At 36.9% G+C, this 20,702-nt stretch overlaps 1 protein-coding gene across 1 annotated transcript in view; it reads left to right on the top strand.

Annotated features, from left to right (window-relative positions):
• LOC113070746 (transmembrane protein 132C-like) overlaps positions 1-20,702 on the top strand; it is a 196,396-nt gene that overhangs the window by 152,895 nt on the left and 22,799 nt on the right. Inside the window, exon 5 of the mRNA XM_026244168.1 lies at positions 13,546-13,689. Within this exon, the coding sequence (XP_026099953.1) occupies positions 13,546-13,689 (144 nt within the window). The remainder of the gene's footprint in view (positions 1-13,545; positions 13,690-20,702) is intronic.

Below are 20,702 nucleotides of genomic sequence, written 5' to 3'. Positions count from 1 at the left end.
TTTTATACAGGTAATAAGCTGCTGCCAAGGCTTATAGGGTGCAACAAGGACACGCTACATAAGCTGTCAAATAAACATGTATACAAGCTTCTGATGACTGTGCACAGCTGACATAACCTACATAACGCTGAAGCATTCTTACACCAAATGCTATTGCTGGTTATTATAATCTCATTGAAATCAGTACACGCAAATAGTTTGTGCAAGTTTGCATATTTTTGATAAAAAACTTACAGTCGTGAGGTCTAAGCCTGTCTCTCTTTCTCTCTGCACACATATATATATATTGTATGTATATATGTATATGTATGATATTTAAACAGATTTTAATCTTGTCATGTAAATGTTCACAAATTTAACTTGTGAATAGTCTAACAGCATCTTCTGTGTTGTATCTGAACACATTTTTTGACATTATTTGTAGAAAAATTGACTAATCTTGTGAAAGTATGAAATGTGTATTTTAATAAAGTTTCAAATGTGTCAAAAGTTGAAGAATCCCATAAGTAGTCTGAAAAAGTAACTATGTAAACTGTGTAAAGATGCTGTAAAGTGTAAATATATTGGTCACATGCACATTTCTGTCCTTCCTGCACATGCCCACACTATTAGCACCTTTCCCTGAGCTCAGGTACATAAATAAAAACCTCACTCCAAAATGCAGAAATCAGCCTCAAGGAATAATGATGATTCTGATGAATTTGAAGTTGCTTTTTTCCCAGGATTACGTCCATATGAGACCCAATTTGAGCTTGATATGCAGGCAAAAAACAAAACAAAAAAACAACCGGAACATAGGTAGTTTCAGTCTTCTTTATTCATTAAATGTCCAACAAAGCCTATCAAATGCAAAATTGCTTGTACGGTAATCTGTATAATTGCAAATGGTGAGAATACATGATGGAAGTGATTTGAGATGAGGAGGATGTAAAATTGAAGTGAGACAATGAGACATGTCTTCGTTAAAGAACAAATTCTGGCTGACTTTCAGTGACTTCATGTTGTAATACTTGCACACGGTTACACAAGCACATACTCACGTGTGCCTGTACATGCACACATTCAGTGGCTCTTTCTACTCATTGATTTCTTTCACACACATACACACACACGCACACACACACACACACACACACTGCTGGAGTCTATCAGTGTATAGCGGTGAACCCCTATAATAGGATGAGGTAGTTTTTGCATCTCTTTATGCGTGAGTTTATGTGTGTCAGAAAGGGATTATCAGAACACTTTTTGAGTTTTAATTTTGTCACAAAACTTTTAACATGTTTAATTCTGAGTTTAATAATAAAAAAATATAGTCAAAGTGAAAGTTATTTTGCAGTTACATTCTATGGAAACAATTACATTGTTTCTTGATTTTTGTGGATATATTAGTGCTTTTAATGATTGCTATGAGTGTAAGGCATTAAAATATATAAGAATATAAATGTCATATGTATTCTTTTTTGATAAAATAGTAAATGATACTATAAATAATGGCATAATTCAAATTTAATTTATTATTCATTATAAATCAATAAATAATGAGTAACATTTTGCATAAAGTAAGCCTATTTTTAGGAAAATAATATACATATTTTGAATTGACATTTATGCTGCTTTAAATAATATATAAATATTACTGTAAAAAAATCATGAAAGCATTATCATATTTGATCCTAAAATTAGAACTTGATTAGGATTGTGCAAAAGTTTATTTTTCTTTTTTCTTTTTTATGTTTTGAGGTGAAATGGACCTACTAGTTTAAATTTATATGAATTTGAATGCTGAATCATGAGGTACAGGAAATTTGTCTTGTCAAAAGTGTTAGTAGGGAAACATTAATAAGATCAAATTTATTTGTGAGAAACAAATTCTTCTGCATTATGTCTTACGAATCGGTTAATTTACCAGCCTAACCTCTTTCTATATCTCTATTACACTGTGATATCAGATATTTTTCCCCCATCTTTTTTACTTAACCAGAAGGACCCAATTAAAAACAAATCCAGTGAGCGAGAGGAGAATGTCACCAATGCTCAGCTTGTTCACTGGTTCTCGGGATCTCCCTCCCGCTGGGAGAAAAGCAGACCAGATGAGGGGACATGTCACTGGCTCTCTCAATCTGCTTGTTAGCACAGTGTCTCAGGTAGAAGGGCATTTACGGCTGTTTTTTTATTTTTTTGGGTACACTTAATGACTCTCCAGCCTCTTTTTTGTATTGCTCTCAAATGAAGAAGTCAGTAAGGTTCAGCATGCCACCTCGGCCATGCTCTTCATGTTAAAACTTTAAGGGGACTTGTGACTTTTTACATTTATATTTTACTAGATTAAAAAAAAAAAGATAGAAATGACAAACCAACTTAGAATGGTTTACACAAATATGACACCAAAAATGCTGTCAGAATGAGAGTCCAAACAGCTGATGAAAACATCACAATAATCCAAAAGACTATAGTCCATTAATAAATGTCTTGTGAATCAAAAAGCTGATTTTATCAGAAAGACATGTTTAACTTCCAGCCATTGTTTCTGGCTGAAATACAAGTCCTCTGTCCAAAAAATTGCTTTTCCTAGAAAAAATAAATAAAATAAATCTATATAATAATAAAGAAAAAATATTGTCTGAATCAGGATAGAAATATGCACAAATCAAACACTATTTACAAACTAAAACAGTCAAAAAAAAAAATTTTGATGTGTGAGGACACCAGGGGATGGAATTTTTGACTCTCATTCTGACGGCACCCATTCACTGCAGAGGATCCATTGGTGAGCAAGTGATGTAATGCTACATTTCACTAAATTTGTTCAGATCCATGACTCACAAAATCCATGGCTCACATCTAAATGAGCATGGTGCTTCTAGCTGTAGTATTTGATAAAAAGGCTTATTATAAAATAAGCCTTCCCAACCCCCTCAAACACATACAGATTCTCCAGCATTCATCTCAAATCAACAAACTTAACATGGATGCTTTGGACAGGTGAATTATGTGGGAATGTTTACGTGTAGCTCCAGGCTAACACTGAAGAAACAATAAGGATGTTTTCCTTTCCATGTTCCTGAGCACATACAACATAGACTGTGAATCAAAGCCAGTTATGAAGAGGGTAGCTATAAAAAGAACTGCATGCAACAATGCTCTGAGAACACTGCAGAGCATGAAAGGAGCACACCACAAAAACTGGCCCCAATAATTCAATTATTCCTTCGAACAAAGTAACATGACAGTGAGATGGAGCTAATTCTGTGCTGCAGTATGAGTAATCCCTCTGCTTTGGGGTGAATTAAGATCATCACGTTAGATCGCTTTTTAATACACCGCATTTCTGTAATTATGTTACATTTCATGCCCTCGCATTTCATTATAGAGCAGGATTTATATGTCATAACGGAGCAAAGATAGCCATAAAGTGGCCAGGAATTAAGTAAGGATGGTCAAATAGAGGCTAGCAAAGAGAGATGAAAAGATATAGCATCTGTTTTTCATGCTGGTCAGATTACAGGGGCTGACACCATAAATCTTACTTATTCTCCGATGGAGAAAAGGAGGAGGACAGGGAGACGTTGACAATGCTCTCCTGAATTTCAACACATTCAGTTGGCAGGGAAACGGGACTAGCAAACGCAGACACTGTTTAGAGGAAGTCAACACAGTGACATTCAGGCAGTGGGTCAATTTGAGACTGCAAGCTCTGACTCAGATCTCTTCGTTATTTCTGAACATCACAGGCCTCAGAACTACTAGTTTAGATCAGTTTAAAACTATAAACTTACTATATACAGCATTGCTTTTTAAAAAAATATATTGTTTGTTTGTTTAATATTTCATTTCATCTTAAGATGACATCATAAACTTCACTGGATTGTGCACAATGAAAATTATTTTAAAATGTATAAATGTGTGAAATTTTTATGAATTTAAACTGACGTATTAGCTAATTTAATACAGTGAACTGAACAAACATCAAAACAGTAACAAATATTAGTATTATGATATACAGTACCATTCAAAAGATTGGGGTCATTATGTTTTTTTAAGCATTAAATTAATCCAAAGAAACATCTAGGTTATGTATGTAACCCTCGTTCCCTAAAGGAGGGAACGGAAACGTTACGTCAGAAAGAGACTGACGAATGGGATCTCGCCTGAGAGCCAATTCACCTTCAGGGTTCTGAACTGAGGAACTCACCTGAGAGGGATAGCGAACACATCCAGTCCGTGGAGTGGAATGGTGCAGCAAGCAGATTGACACCAAACAGGTCCTTACTGGCCCGAAGGGGCAAGTACCCGGGAGGACAAAGGTTCTACACAGAGATTATAAAATCTTGCAAATGTGTTAGGTGTCGCCCAGCCCGCAGCTCTAGAGATTTCTGTTAGTGAGTGCCAGCGCCCAGGAGGAAGCTACACTCCTAGTTTAGTGAGTTCTCACCCCTGGGGGGCATTGCGGGTCTTGAGCCTGATAAGCCTGGACAACCTCTGCTTGGAGACAGCCTTTCCCTTCTGCTGGCCTCCGTAACAGACAAAGAGCTGGTCTGAGGTTCTAGGGCACTGAGTTCTGTCTACATAAGTGTGGAACTCACATACAGGACAGAGCAGCGCCAGGGCTGGGTCTGCCTCCTCCAGGGGCAGTGCTTGCAAGATCACCACCTGATCCCTAAAAGGACTGGTTGGAACTTTGGGCACGTACCCAGGCCGGGGTCTCAAGATAACATTAGAGTTAGCCCGCCCGAATTCCAGGCATGCTTCATCAACTGAAAATGCCTGCAGGTCCCCGACCCTCTTCAACGAAACTATCAAGTTATCAAAGATAGAAACTTTAGCTTTACTGAGAGCAAGGTGCGGATTGAGCCTCCTTGCTCCTCTCAGAAACCTGATGATCAGATCGCGTTTCCCAAGAGGCTTACCTTCAACAGGGTCATGGTGAGCCTAAATGGCGGCCACATAGACCTTGAGGGTGGAAGGAGACACTTGGGCATTAGCATCTTGAAAAGGAGTCTGTGAAGAGCTCGGTTCAAGGCACACAAGTCCAGGATTGGCCGTAACCCACCTGTTTTCTTGGATACTATGAAGTAAGGGCTGTAAAAGCTGGACTTCATGTCGGCTGGAGGGACCGGCTTTTTTATCACTCCCTTTGCCAGCAGGGTTGCGACCTCTGTGCGCATGACAGGAGCATCTTTGCCCACCATTGTCACGCAAACACCCCGAAACCTGGGGGACGCCGGGCGAACTTAAACACATAGCCCCCCTGGCTAATCTGATTGTTCAGATTAGCCAGGGGGATGGCCTGGGAAGCTCTAGCCAGGCTCCCAGAACCCGATCCAGGGGGGTCAATGGAACTACAGGTGTACCCACAGTGGGGCAGTGAGGTGGAGCAAACAGCCCCAGCATGGGAGGCGTAGTGTCCCTTAGCGGGGGCGGAGTGCACTTGTCTGACTCCAAGTAGCAAAGAGGGCATTAGAAGGCAATGCGATATCGAGCTGGCTTTGCATGGAAACTTGTAAGGGGAGAGGAAAACGAGAGCGGCGAGGAAGCATGTCACCAACTGTTGTTTGTGGCCTCTTGGGACCCAGAGGTAGAGGAAACAGCTCTTCGTGAACAAGGGGTTTTTCCCCGGCCCTCCTCCATGGGGAAGTAGAGGTCCTGCTACCATCTCCTGATTAGCTGCAGTCCCCAGCTCAGGGTCACCCATTTCAGGAATGCCACTTGGCCTGATGCTTAGCAGGTTTAGGGGTAAAGATGGGCTGCGCCGCCCTTCTGCGGCCGTCTCCTCACTGCGGCCAGAGTGAAGGCTGCTGCTGTGGCCGAGCGGGAGTGGCAGAGACCAGGGGGGTGCCTTCAGCGATGAAAAGGGTGAGGTGGCTGTGTGGGCGGCAGAGGGCAGCAGCAAGCTGCCAGGGCAGGATGGCCTCAGACTCAAGACTCAGGCTCAAGACCCGCCATGCCCCCCAGGGGTGAGAACTCACTAAACAAGGAGTGTAGCTTCCTCCTGGGCGCTGGCGCTCACTAACAGACATCTGTAGAGCTGCGGGCTGGGCGACACCTAACACATTTGCAAGATTTTATAATCTCTGTGTAGAACCTGTGTCCTCCCGGGTACTTGCCCCTTCGGGCCAGTAAGGACCTGCTCGGTGTCAATCTGCTTGGTGCACTTCCAGAAAGAAAGGAACCAGCAGGGGGTGCTGGCGATCAGCATGAGCAGCCCCCAGGAACCAATCATCCAGTCTCGAGCACTCGGGGCAGGGAGGAGGATTCCAGTAGAGTCTGATGCTCTCAGCTGCCCGGGAAAGCACGGCTGTCAGCTCGGGCTCGGACTCGGGCAATGCTGGCACTCCCGAGGGAGGCAACGCAGCTGAATCCTCATCTCCCGAGGACTCAAGCTGCCTTGTGATGCAGCGATCGACATAAGCTCTTCCTCCTGAACCCCGAATGAGATATCAGGAGCCTGAGAGGGTCCAGGAACTCATCCAGAACTCAACAGCCTGTGGTGTTTGTGAGGGGGGTGTGGCCCAAGGAGGCTGGCTCATCGGGGAAGCCCACACGGTAACCCTCAGATCACCCTGGCCACTAGCTGACGTAGCCCTCTCACAAAGAGAGGAGCTAGAACGCGGTGTGGTAGAGGGGACTCTGTACCTTTAAGATAATCGAGTGTCGATCTTAACGCATAGATGGGAAAGCTTGAATGCGAGTTGCTCGCACTGCTCCTTATATACCCGCTCTGCGGGGGGAGCTCACGATGCAAATTCCACAGACCAAGGTACTCGACGTACCATTGGCTCGTTTTGTAACAAACGCCGCAGCCTCGGGTGAGATCCCATTCATCAGTCTCTTTCTGTCATAACGTAGAATGTGACAGACTGAAAGGGAACAGTTAAGATATAGCATTACAAATGTTTTATTTTATTTTATTTTTTAATGCTGTTCTTTTAATTTTTAAACTTTCTGTTCATCAAAGAATCCTGAAAAAAGTGATGTGATGCATGCACCAAAATTTTGAGCTACACAAGTGTCTTCAACATTGATAGTAATAAGAAATGTTTCTTAAGCATCAACTCAGCATATTAGAACTAAATTAAAACTGGATGCATGATGTTGAAAATTCAGCTTTGCATTACAGAAATAGATTATATTTTAAAATGTTCAAGTAAAAACTGATTTAAAATTTTAATATTATTTAACAATATCGCTGCTTTTACTGTATTATGTATTTTCTCTCATATAATTCATACAAGAGTAGACTACAAGAGCACAGTTCCCATAAAGTTAGCCATTTGAGGCAAGTTTTATTGCATTTCAATCAAGTTTCTTAGCTGTCAGTCCATTGTTATTCCTAAATAAGCTTTACATAGAGGAGGATTTATAATATGTTGACATAATGCAACACTAGTTTAGCCACAATTCTGCCACAAAGAAAGGTAAATGTATATGGGACTGATGTTTTGTCTGCAACTTATAAACTAAAATTGCATTTCCCATCTCTGAATAAGTTTTCCAGCTACAGTATACAGTAAACATCCACTTCACTAGAGCAGATGAATCAGGCACTAGACATTAGGGCTTTTGACTGGCAAATTCGGCATAGAATTATAATATTCCAGCACTTTGACTATTACACTAGTACATCTCAAAAGCAGAGATTACTGCATGCTCTTTATTTTATTGTATATTTTATGGCTTTTACCTGAACAGTTGGGACTTAATGAATAGCTTTGGTGGGTTGGAGGCTGAAAGACACGTCTCTGTGCCAAAGATGTAATTTTCTTCCCTTTTTTCATCTTACATTTGCACATGGCCCAATTTAAAACGCCTGAAAGGAACTCGAAATTTTGAATTCAAAGTCAAAGCCATTTTTCTGAGATTTATATAATCTCCGTTGTATTATTGATAGGTCTTAGATCTTTTGTACAGTCAAAGTTTTCAGTTCATGGCTTAAAAGTCTGCTGGGTTTGTTTTGCTCTGAGACTTTACTGGGACCTTGAAAATGGATTTTAGCATATTTACTTATTTGGTGCTTCCCGGTGTCCCTCAAGTAATTTAGCGAGCAGATTTGTGGTAATGAGACACAATTGAGGAAATCTTTACAAGATATTGGCAGCAAGATGCGGCCTGTTCAAAAGCATTTTAGTCAATTAATTGTAAGGTTTGCGCAAAGCAACTTACCCAATCTAGTGGAAACTGGCCCTGCTGTTTGTTGCTTGCAAGTTTCCAGAGGATGTCAGTACTTTGGCTTTATAATGCAGTGGCTTTGACTCTCACCTTTCTCTGCGTGTCTACTGATGCTGCTCACTAGGAAGGATCCTCAATTTCCACTGTTATTCTGTTTTATATTACTGTTTAAAGTTTATTGGTGCTGCAGAATTTTAATCACAAATTTGTCTGAATGAAGACAGAATTGGGCTTTCCAAAGAGAATTGAGTGAAAGATTGTGAGTTGTGCAGATTAAAACAAAGAAGAGAAAGAAGAGTCTTTGATGGAATGAAAAAAAAATTCAAGAACTTCTTGTAGAGGTCATAGGCCATAATTAAACCTATAGGCCCAAGTGGAGATAACTAATTCAGCAAATGGCATGGTGCTTAAAGGAAGCAATAATTTTCAAATGTTAAGATTGATACACTTTTCAGGATTCTGTAATGAATAGAAAAAAAAGTACTTTAGATAGAAATTTTAAGGAACTATTTGTAAATGTTTTACTTTTGATCAATGCATCCTTGCATAAATTTATTAAAGGGGTAATATGATGCGATTTCAAGTTTTGTTTAAGGCCAATGTTCTGAGTGGGACACTAATCACAGTATAATAAGCGGCATAACATTACCGTTACATGCTTCAGGCATTCAGCCAATCACAACGCAATGGATAGCTGGCCAATCAGAGCATACCTCGCTTTCAAAGCAATAAGCTTTGTAAAAAAAAAACAAAAAAAAAAAAAACGACACATTTCAGAAAGGCGAGGCATAGAGGAGAAACAAAAATGTACATTATGCGGAAAATAATGTTTTTTTATTATTATTTTATTACTTTAAATTGCATAAACACATTTAATTACAACAAATACACAAAATAATTTTAGCAGCATCATATGACCCCTTTAAAAAAATTATAATAATAAACAATTCTTACTCACCCCAAACTTGTGAGCACAGTATTACACATATTTAGAAATATTATCTACATTTATAAATACTTACCTTTGTTTACAAGCAATAAGTATTAATTAACTACATATGTTTTTTTATTATTATTATACAGCAGAGATACTGAATATTTTGGAATGATGACAATCTAAGTTTTAAATCAAATCACTAAAATAAGCAGTTTAAGCTAATGTGCATGAATTAATTAACTTATCAATTGTTATGGCATATTTTTTCTACTGATGTTTAAAATGATGATTAAAGGCACTTTTGAACCATCCAGGAAGGAGTTAAACTAGTCTGCAAAATAGTTTGCAAAATAAAAAGTATGCCAAAATACTTTAAGTGGTGTAGTCTAGTGTAGTCAGGTCATGGACATTGACCTTTCTGGTGTCTAGGCAGTAGGCCAGAAAAGCCTCTTTGACTAGTCAAGGTCCATAAAATGAACAAAAGTAGCCATAAGAGGCAGAACTCAGCATTTGACTGTCATGTCCTTGAGAGTGAGCTTGTTTCATAAATTCCTCCATTAGCTCCTGGGCTTGCCCTGCAGCAGGCTTTCTATCTCGCCCATTAAAACCCATCAGGGGACAGGCCCGTAAACAGTCCAGCCCTACAACTTTGATAATGGCCGTGTCTGTGTCTGTATCCAATTGCGGTGGCCATCTCAGCCCTCTCCTCTCTCTACTGATGTCCCACTGTGGCTTATTACCAGCATGCAGTGATCTCGTTCTTGCTAGCAGCTAATGTCCTGCTGCTCACATTTATCCTGCTGTGAGTCTCCTAACCCCAAGCACGCAGAAGAATGATCCACACGCACACAGGCACGCACACTTGCTCTGGCTCGCTCTCAAGGTCTGCAGCCATTTAGCCCATCAAGTGCAATGATCTTAGCAGGACGGCAGACGAATGCTTGGGGGCATTCGGGACAGAGAGCATGAAGGGAGAAAGGCACTAACGGATGAAGCGTTTAGTGATGTATGAGTCAGGGATTTCCCTCAAAGTCTTCAAATCTTGGGCTTAATTGAAATGAACACACTAGATGCTGTTTTAACTATATAAAGTTTTTACTGCAATTTTTTTTTATTTTTCTAATGACAAGGCCAGTTTGATTTGGGTTGTAAAATGTAGTGTGGAGGGATTCACCAAGAACATGATGATATTTTGAAAGAAGCCTGTTATTCTTAATACTGAATTTATTTGATAAAAAATACAGTAAATGGTAATATTGTAAAATACATTTGTAACAGTGTTATACAATTTAAACTTAAAAAGTAAAACTGTTTTAGTTCTGAATATATATAGGAAAAAAAATCAGAATCAGTTTTGTTGTTTCAGTGTCACATGAGCCATATATATATTATATTTAAAAGAAATTTTAAATAAAATTTGTAAATACATTTTTTTGTAATATGCTGATTTGCTGCTTAATACTGTAAATATGTATTATTATTATTATTATTATTATTATTATTATTATTATTATTATTATTATTATTATTATTATTATTATTATTATGTGTTTTCTTGCTTAATCTCTATGCATGAAAAATTGTATTAAATATTATTTGCATATTATTTATTTTGTTTTTAATATTTTATTATATTTTAATATTATTTCTTTTATTTTAATATATTATGCAAAAAGCACAAGACCGTGGAGTAGACTTGAAATTGGTCTTATCAGAATCAAGTAGCCTACTCCAGAAAACCCATTTATATGTCTACATTTAGCTATGACGGCAAGCCTTTTAAAAATATCCTCAATAATATTACAAAACAAATGCAATTAGAACATTTGAAGTGGTTCCCCCTAGCTGAAATGCTCTTAAATCAACCAAATCAGTTTTTCTTTAAATCTAATAATTTCAAAAGGGTTTCCTTGGGGTCACTTTTGAGAGTACCTTAGAATGAACCATTATAGTATCTGTGATAGGCCCTCACTGATCTCTGTGTATCTAAACTTACTTAGCCTTACTTTGAGGACAGATTTTCTGAAGAAAGTCACCCAAATGTAGCTAAATATGACAAAACCTCCTTTAAAGGATGCCTTTAAAAAAGATAGTCTAGTTTAATAAATAAACTAATTAATTATTTATTTTAAAATGCAAAAAAAAAAAAGTTTTCTTTTAGCCAAGGGATACTGCATGAGTTTTCCATTTGTGACCACATACAAGAGTTTATTTACTTTGAGCCAAATTCTGTCTCAAGTAAAATGCCTTCACAGATTTCACTCCTCTCTTTCACTGTCTTTAAATTATTCAGCGCACAAAAACATCTCAAACATTTATAAGCCCATTCTTAGAGGGATGCATGAGAAGTGTGACCTCCCTGTTTGGCGTAAAAGACTGGCTCAAACCGACTTGAGATAATGGATGAAAGCATAAACACCAAATTCTGTTCAGCAGCATACACACAGACATGATCCAGGAATTAAACCGAAAAAGAGTCTTTCAGTAATAGCATTAAATGACTGGAATCAAGCCTGTAAAGAGCAGATCAGCTTATAAAAGAAAATAAAAATATTATATGGAAAAAAAGCATAGCTGTCAGGATGAATTCATTTCCTTTTATTCCCTTTCCACATAAAATACGTAAAGAGAGAACTCTCGGAGACAGGATAGAGATCCAGAAAGTGCTGCTTGCAGAAACGGGAATAATAAGGCAGAGAGTTGGTGAGATGGTGATAAGATGAGTGTGTCATTACACATTCATTGAGATTATGTTATGTCATCTCTCGCTCTCTTATAAAATAGTGAATTAAAGAGAAAGAAATGAGGATGGAAAGACAGCGCTTACAGTGAATGAATACCGTCTGATTGCAGTAACCGCGCTGCCGCTGTTGGACATTGAGGGCAAGCAGATTGGTTAATTGAAAGTGATCTGCTAATGAGGTGAATTGACTACATTACCCACGTCTGCCTGTCTCTCAGGGATGGCACAATGGGGGCTGAGTTTCTCATGCTGTAATGTTCTCAATTACGTGGTTGTCTGAAACAGTGTGTCTCCGTGGCTGAAAGGTTAAGGACTCAGGCTGTTTCTCTTCTAATGAACCCGCTCCCCAAACTGTCAAACAGCACCCCTCTACCCCACCGCCTCTATCCTCTGCTCTTAGACGTCTTCTCTTCTGCTTCTTTTGTAAAGTAATTTTGCAGCCCCTCTCTCACTTCATGTCATCTTCACTGGGAAATGTACTGTGGAAATTAGGAAGGAAGGAAGGAGGAATGAAATCAAGTTCAAATGAAAAAAAAGGAGAGAAGAAGAAAATATTGACTGAAAGACTGAAATAATGTATATTGGATGGATGGAAAATTAAAGAATAAATAATGAAAAAAGAAAAGAGAAAAGAAAAAAGGAGGGAAGAATGAATGATGCAAGGAAGGAACAGGTAAAAGAATGAATTAATGATAGAAGGAGAGAGTATAGAATGAAATCAAGAAACAAGGAGGGAAGAGGATTTCATGAATAATAGGACTGAACCAGTCAATGAATGCTGGGCAGATGGATGGAAAAAAAGAAACAGAAAAGTATGGAGGGGAAATTAATAATGAAATGAAGAACCGAAAGAACAGATGAACAAAATGAAAAAAATAAGGAAGGATAAAAATATGGAAGATTGACTGAACTGAATATATAAATGAGCAAATGAATATGAATGAATAGAGGAACGTGGGAAAGACTGAAACAATGAATAAAGGTCATATGGATGGAAAGAAAGAAGGGGTGAATGAAAAATGAAAAGAAGGAATGAGGAAAGGAAGAATAAATTATTGTAGGAAAGAACAGATAAAGTATGGAATGCGGGATAAGGGATAATAAAGAACAAGGGAAAGGGAATGAATGAAGTGTAGGACTGAACCAACGAATAAAGAGAGTGAAGAAAAAAGTCAGTGAAGGAACAAACAAATGAATGGAAGGAAAGAAAGAATGGGTGAATATGAGAAAATAAAGGATTAAAAAGTATTAAATAGAAGGAATGAATGACTAAACCAGTTTTTTTTATATATATATATATATATATACTTTGTATATGTATGTCTGCCTTGTATTAATCACTACTAGTGAAAAAGTGCGGCTCATTTGATTGATAATTATGCACAAGGGGTAGGCTTAATAAGCAGAGGCTTCAGCCTACACCTTTTCGGTTATTATGTACAACTTTATTTATTTTTGTATGATTGATTGTCTGTGAGGAATGAAAAAAAAAAAAATTAATAAAAAAAACAATTGGCCAACTGTAATATGGAAAGAATAACAAAACCAGGAATGAACCAAGGAATGAACCAATCAATAACTGAATAACTGATTCAACCATTAAAAAGAAAAAGGCATAAATGAAGGAAAGAAGGACTGAATTATCAAAGCGTGATGAATGAAGTCATTCAGATGTTTCTTATGTCCGTGTTCGCAGGAAACGGAGATCCTGAACACCGCAGTGCTGAACGGGAAGACGGTGGCGGTGCCGGTGAAGGTGGTGACGGTGGACACAGACGGGACGGTTACAGACGTGTCAGACGCTGTGAAGTGCCAGTCCACTGATGAAGACGTGGTTAAGGTCAGTCCTCTGAGTGATTGTCCCTGCCTCCTTCAATCATTACGATTCACTCACATGAACAAACAAACAAAGCATGTTGTGTCATGTTGACTTTTAATCAATAAGATAGGATTCAAATGACGCTCACAATAAATTTCATTTATTTCTAATGAGGCTTTTCCAATGATTAATGGAGGTGATCATTATTCATTATGTCAGGATGCTTATTAGAATTGTAAAAAATGCTTTAAGAATCAATCTGAACTTCTGTTGGTAGGTTATTTTCAAAGAAATTGCATCTCAATGACAGTCCTCAGTCATCCGTCCTTCTCCAGCTGTCTGTTCTCACTCTGACACTTGTTTAATAGAGATCCATTTCTCTATTTTTATATCAGCATGTTACCACAAGCTGGCAACATGTCATGTGTTATCCCTTGTGAATAAGGAGTATACTTAAGCAAAAAGAGAACTTATTACAGAAATCATATGCAGTAAGTGTGAACTGAATGTAATGTTTTTGGACACTCAGGAATAGTTCACCCACATTTGGAAATTTCCTGACAATTTATGTAATCTGTAGATGAGTTTGTTTCTTCGTTGGAAAAGATTTGGAGAATCTTGCTCACCAGTGGATCCTCTGCAGTGAATGGGTGCCGTCAGAATGAGAGTCCAAACAGCTGATAAAAACATTACAATAATTTACAATTACCCCACACGACTCCAGTCCATCTATTAACGTCTTGTAAATAAAAACAGCTGCATGTTTGCAAGTAACAAATCCATCATATTTAATTTTAAACCATTGTCTTGTGATTCAGATTCTTACTTTTTTTCCCTAGAGAAAGCATTAATATGGATAGAGGACTCATATTTTAGCCTGGAAGCAAGAGATTATTGATGGAATTATTACAAACACTTATTTTCACTTACAATAATTGATGGACTGGAGTCGTGTGAATTATTGTGATGTTTTTATCACCAGTTTGGACTCTCATTCTTACAGCACCAATTAAGAAGATTTGAAGTACACTGCAAGTGCACATTGAATAAAATTAACTTCTTATTCACAAGAGTGCCACTGACCGTTGTGTATCTATAATTTTTTATAATACTTTTTTGGGTTTCTTATAAATGCCTCCAGCTGGAGCTCGGTCACATATGAGCTCAGATTCAATCATAGCGTATATAATTATTATATGTTTGATTACGCATGAGACGAAATTTACTGAAGCTTGTTTGTAAACAAGAATAGATTGCACTTTCTTTTTTTTTTCCTTAGAGATGGTAATTTGAGTTTGACAGGCCTATTAAGTTGAGTTGAGGTTATTTAGACATGTAGTTCTCTCATTTTAAATGACCCAAAAGACGCAATCAGCTTCCACTGTGGGAGTGATTTAATGCCGACGACATTCGTAAGAATGTTTTTAATTGCTAATTTCAGTATATTTCTTCAGTTAAAAACACAGCTGTGCTTCAGTTAACTCTATCTTAAAAGCATTAAAGGCTTTGGTCACATGCAAATGATCAAAGCGTTGTACAGTATATGTTTGCATAGACTGCAATAATCCAACATTTGGCCTAACATTTCATTCATATTCATGAGTAAAAGTTTTATCTTATCCCAGTTCATACTGTAGCCGAAGATGTGCAAATTACTTTGGATATGCCGTGAAAATGGAATATGTGCAGTTATTACCTGAAGGAGCTATTTCTACCTGATATGATTCTTAAAATGACTTTGGTTGGTTTAGTCTAATGTAGTCAGGCTGATTCACTCATTAAATAAATAACCAGCTAATAAAACCAGCTCGTTTAGATGTCACCACATGAAGCACATATTTAGCCTGCAGTCAGAGTGTCCCTCCAGTTTAAAACTTAACTTTGAACTGTTACCTTTACCAAAGACGGCAGTGTTTTTAAAACCAGTCATTATTTAGTGATGCTTGAGGTAAAGAAATTACATCTTCAGTATTTCCTTTATGTGGTCTGACTAGAACAGTACAGGGCAAAACATTATTCATCACCTGCTCTGTAAAAATATACTATATTACTATAGTAAAAATAAATAAATAAATAAAAAACCTTGGTTGGCCCCATTTTGCTATCCCATGATACCCCAAAGTGTTTTTTTGTGTGGTTTTCTTTGATTTTTTTTTATTTTATTTTATTTTAATTTGTTTAATTTGTTTATGTAAACATAGCATATAATTAAGTATTGCAATTTTTTCAATCAAACCATAGCTGACAATGTGAAAATATATTTATGAAACATGAGCAGAATGACAAATAATTTGAACTGATGGGGATTAATGTTATGTACAAGTGTGGCATTGTAGCTCAATAATGTAACACACGTACACACTGATGGATCTGCTTGGATCACAATCACTGTAGTGTGTTAGAAAGATATGAATTTTCTATTTCCTTGGAGACTGATGCTCTGTGTTCTTTTTTTTATAATTATAAAATAAAAGAAGGAAAAATGCTATAACGAGAGTGAAAGATTGGAAATTATTTTTGTTTTCCCAGAGAGTGTTTGTGTGTGGTTGGGGGGGGGGGTGGTTCTTCCTATATCATGACTTCCAGTTTAGATATTGGATCATTATGTACTATTTGGATAATTTTCTCACAATTAATTTAATATTTAATACAGAAACTCATCAGCCTGCCTGTAGCCAAACAATAGATAGTTAAAAAAAAAAAATGTAATGCATAATAGACAAAATTACACAATATCTTTAGCTGAAGCGGGAGTGCCAAAATGCTGAATAGCTATACTATGCTGCATTATATCATGTTGATAAAAATTTGCATTTGTATCTTTATTTAGCAGTGCTACGATTGGTGAAAGCATTCTAGTTATCAGTTAGCATTTGTGCAGTAACGTTTCTAGGCATAGGTGAACTAGGCAGTCGTCTAGGGTGCCACCAGCTGAAGGGGCGCCAATGAGTGCACACACTGGCACTATATTTATCAGGGTTGTACTACAGAGTGGCACGGCCAGCCTGAAATATGATTGACCTCCCCGGATCCCCCAACATCATTGGGCTCGACTCGCTAGAGTACTGTCAATCTGGCGATGCCTGTATGCACACTGGATCAGATCACTGTCAGTTGATTCCTGATTGATGCATGCAAAGTTTGCATTTGGAGCGTTCAAAACTCCATTAGATCAATGGGTTCTGTCAGTGCTTTGGCAAGGCACATCATCGTGTGATTAACATTAATGCGACAGACGGCCTGTATTAACAAAGTTACACATCCAATGTTTTTCCCCAACAGTTTCCCAGTTGTTCACTTGAGATATAACAGCTTAGAGCTGTAATCGGGCCTTAAATGTTAGGCCAGACAGGACCCGAGCCCGACAGGTTTCAGCCCGAGCCCGACAAGTACAATTTGAATGATTGACAGCTTTTTTGCCCGTTTACAGCCCGACATTATTCAAATGTGCACACACACACAGCTCTTTTGCCTTTTGTCAAGAATGAGTCATTTATACATGTTTTAACATAATTTATTCATAACTAACGTAGACTAGGCCACTTGGAAGTTGGAATAAAGAAATAAAATAAGTCCTCTGCTCTGTGACATCGTAACATCTCAGCACTCTAAATAGACATAGGCTCATTTAGCCTATAATAGACCAACACACCATTAAAAACGAGTCTTTTTAAAAAAAAAAAAAGATAAATTTTAAATTAAGATAAGTATTTGGCAATAACTAAATTGAGATAAAGGCTCCGCCGGATTTGCTTCGCCACTAGCAGCTGACATTTAATAAAAGAATAATGCCAACATTAAGGTAAATACTCTGTCCACATTATGCATTTAAGACTCTGTGAGTCTTAAATGCATTGAAAAACCTTTACTCACAGAGATTAGACTAAGCCTACATGTTTTTGTGGAGGAACATTATTGAATCCACTGTAGATGTCTTCAGTGCATTCCTGCGCTCACTGATGGTGCGTCATTATTCACTCATTTTTCTCATTATAAACATGGTCAAAACTTTTCCACACCTCACACTTTGCTTTAGTTGCTGGTGAAACTAAAATGTAATCGCCAGCAAGCCTCCGTTACTCTGTAACTACTCAGCATCCATTTTCGCATCTTTCTTGCGTTAATCGAAACACATCACATGACCACTTGTTTACCTCGCAAACCGAAGCGCGAGCCCGGCCTGAGCCCGCGTAAGATGATATAAAGTAAGCTCAAGCCCAAACCCCACCAAACCCATCGGGTCCCGTCGGGTTCGGGCAAAGATCTTCAGCTCTATAACAGATTATATTTACGTGAATACTTAAAAATAATCAGTTATTTTAAGTTGAATGGGTGGAAAATAGGGTTTTTGCCTATAGGGTGTCAAAATGGCTAGAAACAGCCCTGCATTCATGCATTCTAAAATACTTATAGGACAGCTTTTTTTAAAATAAGAAAAAATTGTGAAGTAGTTGTTTGCTGCATGAGGTCACAGATTCTGCATGTTTCCAGACTTGATGTTGGCATTTTTTTTATATCTGTTTTGCTGATGTAACTTGCTTGAGTAGCAGTCTGTGTCTGTAGTTACTAGCCACACAACTCAACATTTCTTCAGATTTTGTCACAAATTGTGAGAATAAGTAAGGTTATTCTGACATCAACTTCAAATCAAAGCGCCTGAAGTTCTTTTAATCTTGTCACAAACTGATGGATCAATTTCCAACTTCTGAGAACTTCAAGAGCATATAGAAGTGTTTGATAGTTGACCTTGATTAAAGTATGTAATTCTCACTTGTCATATTTCAGTTTTGAGATTCCTCTAAGCTATATGCACTTGACATTTGCACATGAACAAAGAAGAGCACTTCCTACACATCCAAAACACAATGTCTTCACATCAGTTGCTTATTTTTAGGTTTTTTTTTTTGCCATGCCATTTTTCTTCCTAATACAGTAGTTTTAATATTTCTCCTAATTTTTTTCCTTTTCCTTTTCTCTTTTTTCTTTTTTTTTTGATCTAATATTACTTATTTAAAAAATAAATAAATCAAAATACCAAAATTGTCCACACACTGGGGGACAAACAATTAGGCCAAGGCAAAAATAACTTTAATTTAACGTCTACAAGGTGAAAAGGGTGCATAAAAAGTGAAAAATGTCTTAAAAACAGATCAAAGTTTTTTGATGCAAATAAATAAATAAATAAATATATAAATATATAAAATAATCAATTTAAAGTGACACTTCATAAAAAGTCAACTAGCAGTAGAGTTATTTTATTTACCTTTTCTAAATATCCATCACATTTGGTGCTTGGTAAAGGTTAACTTTGGATCGTCTTTACTTGGCTGTATGGTATTCAGAGCAATACTGTATTTTGGGGTTTGTGGTTGGTGAGATTTTTTTAAAAGTCAGTAATGTTCTTAAATATTATTATTATTATTGTTACCTTTTTGATATTAATGCTGAAAACAGTTGTGCTGCTAAGTGTTTTGTGGAGACATGGTACATTTTCTCTCAGATTTAAGAAAATTCAAAAGAACAGTGTTTTAGTAACAATCAATCACGATTAATTTAATGCATACTACCTTAATAAAGTATTATTTCTTAATGGATTTTTTATATCTTTGGTATGATATTACGATTTTTTTCTAATATTTGTTCTTTGTGAACCCTTTTTCTGCTTGTTTAATTCACTTTATTAAATGAGCTAATGCAACACTTTTAATTCATAAAGTTTTTGCCACATCATTTGTAATTGCATGCAATCCTTTTAAATGTGTGAAATGGAAGTTTACACACTTTAATTGTGTTGGGACTATGTGAATAGTTTTTGGCATAAACTGAACCTGGGCATGGGATTTCAATTTCCTAGCATGCTCTGCATGAGGAGTAAATCTTAAAATGATGTATTATTTTATGTGTTTTTGAGCAAGATGAGAAAAGAGAGATTGTTTTGCACTTAATGTTCCATTATGTTGGATTTTAGAAGTTTCTGTTATTTTGGAGTTTGGGGAGTCAATGTGGTGAAAACTGGAGCCTGCGCTCAAGGAAGGGCGGATCAATGTTGCTTTTTTAATGAGATTACTTTTTAGTAGGTTTTTTTTTTTTTTTTCTTGTGATGTATGTTGCATAACTGTATATTAGATGCAATAAAGTTGCATTTAGCATGCTAATATGTGCTATTGCTAACTACATTAGGTTCATTTGAGTTACTTTGATATGTCTAATTGTACTGAGGTTTACTGAAATCAGTTGCATAAAATGTTTAATTTGTGCTTCAAATAAATAAATAAATAATTAAGTAAATGTGCATATACAGGTGCTGGTCATATAATTAGAATATCATCAAAGAGTTGATTTATTTCATTAATTCCATTCAAAAAGTGAAACTTGTACATTATACTCATTCATTACACACAGACTGATATATTTCAAATGTTTAAGTGTTTGAATTTTGATGATTATAACTGACAACTAAGGATAATCCCAAATTCAGTATCTCAGAAAATTACAATATAACGTAACCAAATATATTGTGCAAGGTGTCAATTGTCGTCTTTTGGACAACTGTCTTCCCCATGATTGTGTAGCCTACGGAACTAGACTGAGAGACCATTTAAAGGCTTTGCAGGTGTTTTGAATTAATTAGCTGATTAGAGTGTGGCACCAGGGGTCTCCAAATTGAACCTTTTCACAATATTCTAATTTTCTGAGATATTGAAATTGGGATTTTCCTTAGTTGTCAGTTATAAACATCAAAATTAATAGAAATAAACATTTGAAATACACCAGTCTGTGTATAATGACTAAATATAATATACGAGTTTCACTTTTTGAATGGAATTAGTGAAATAAATCAACTTTTTGATGATATTGTAATTATATCACCATGACCTATATATTTTGCAGTTATTTATTTTGTATAATATTTGTGCTGCCTTACAATATTAGAACATTATTATCTCAAAAATTTCACTTAGTCTGTCATTTTTTTGGGGTAGTTTTACATGACCATTTATAGTGTCTGACCTTGAGAATTAAACTGTAGCAGT

This window comes from Carassius auratus, unplaced genomic scaffold, assembly GCF_003368295.1.
Source record: "Carassius auratus strain Wakin unplaced genomic scaffold, ASM336829v1 scaf_tig00005214, whole genome shotgun sequence".
Lineage (NCBI taxonomy): Eukaryota > Metazoa > Chordata > Actinopteri > Cypriniformes > Cyprinidae > Carassius > Carassius auratus.
Note: the sequence above shows the minus strand (reverse complement) of the source record. Positions and strands in the feature narration are given on the sequence as shown.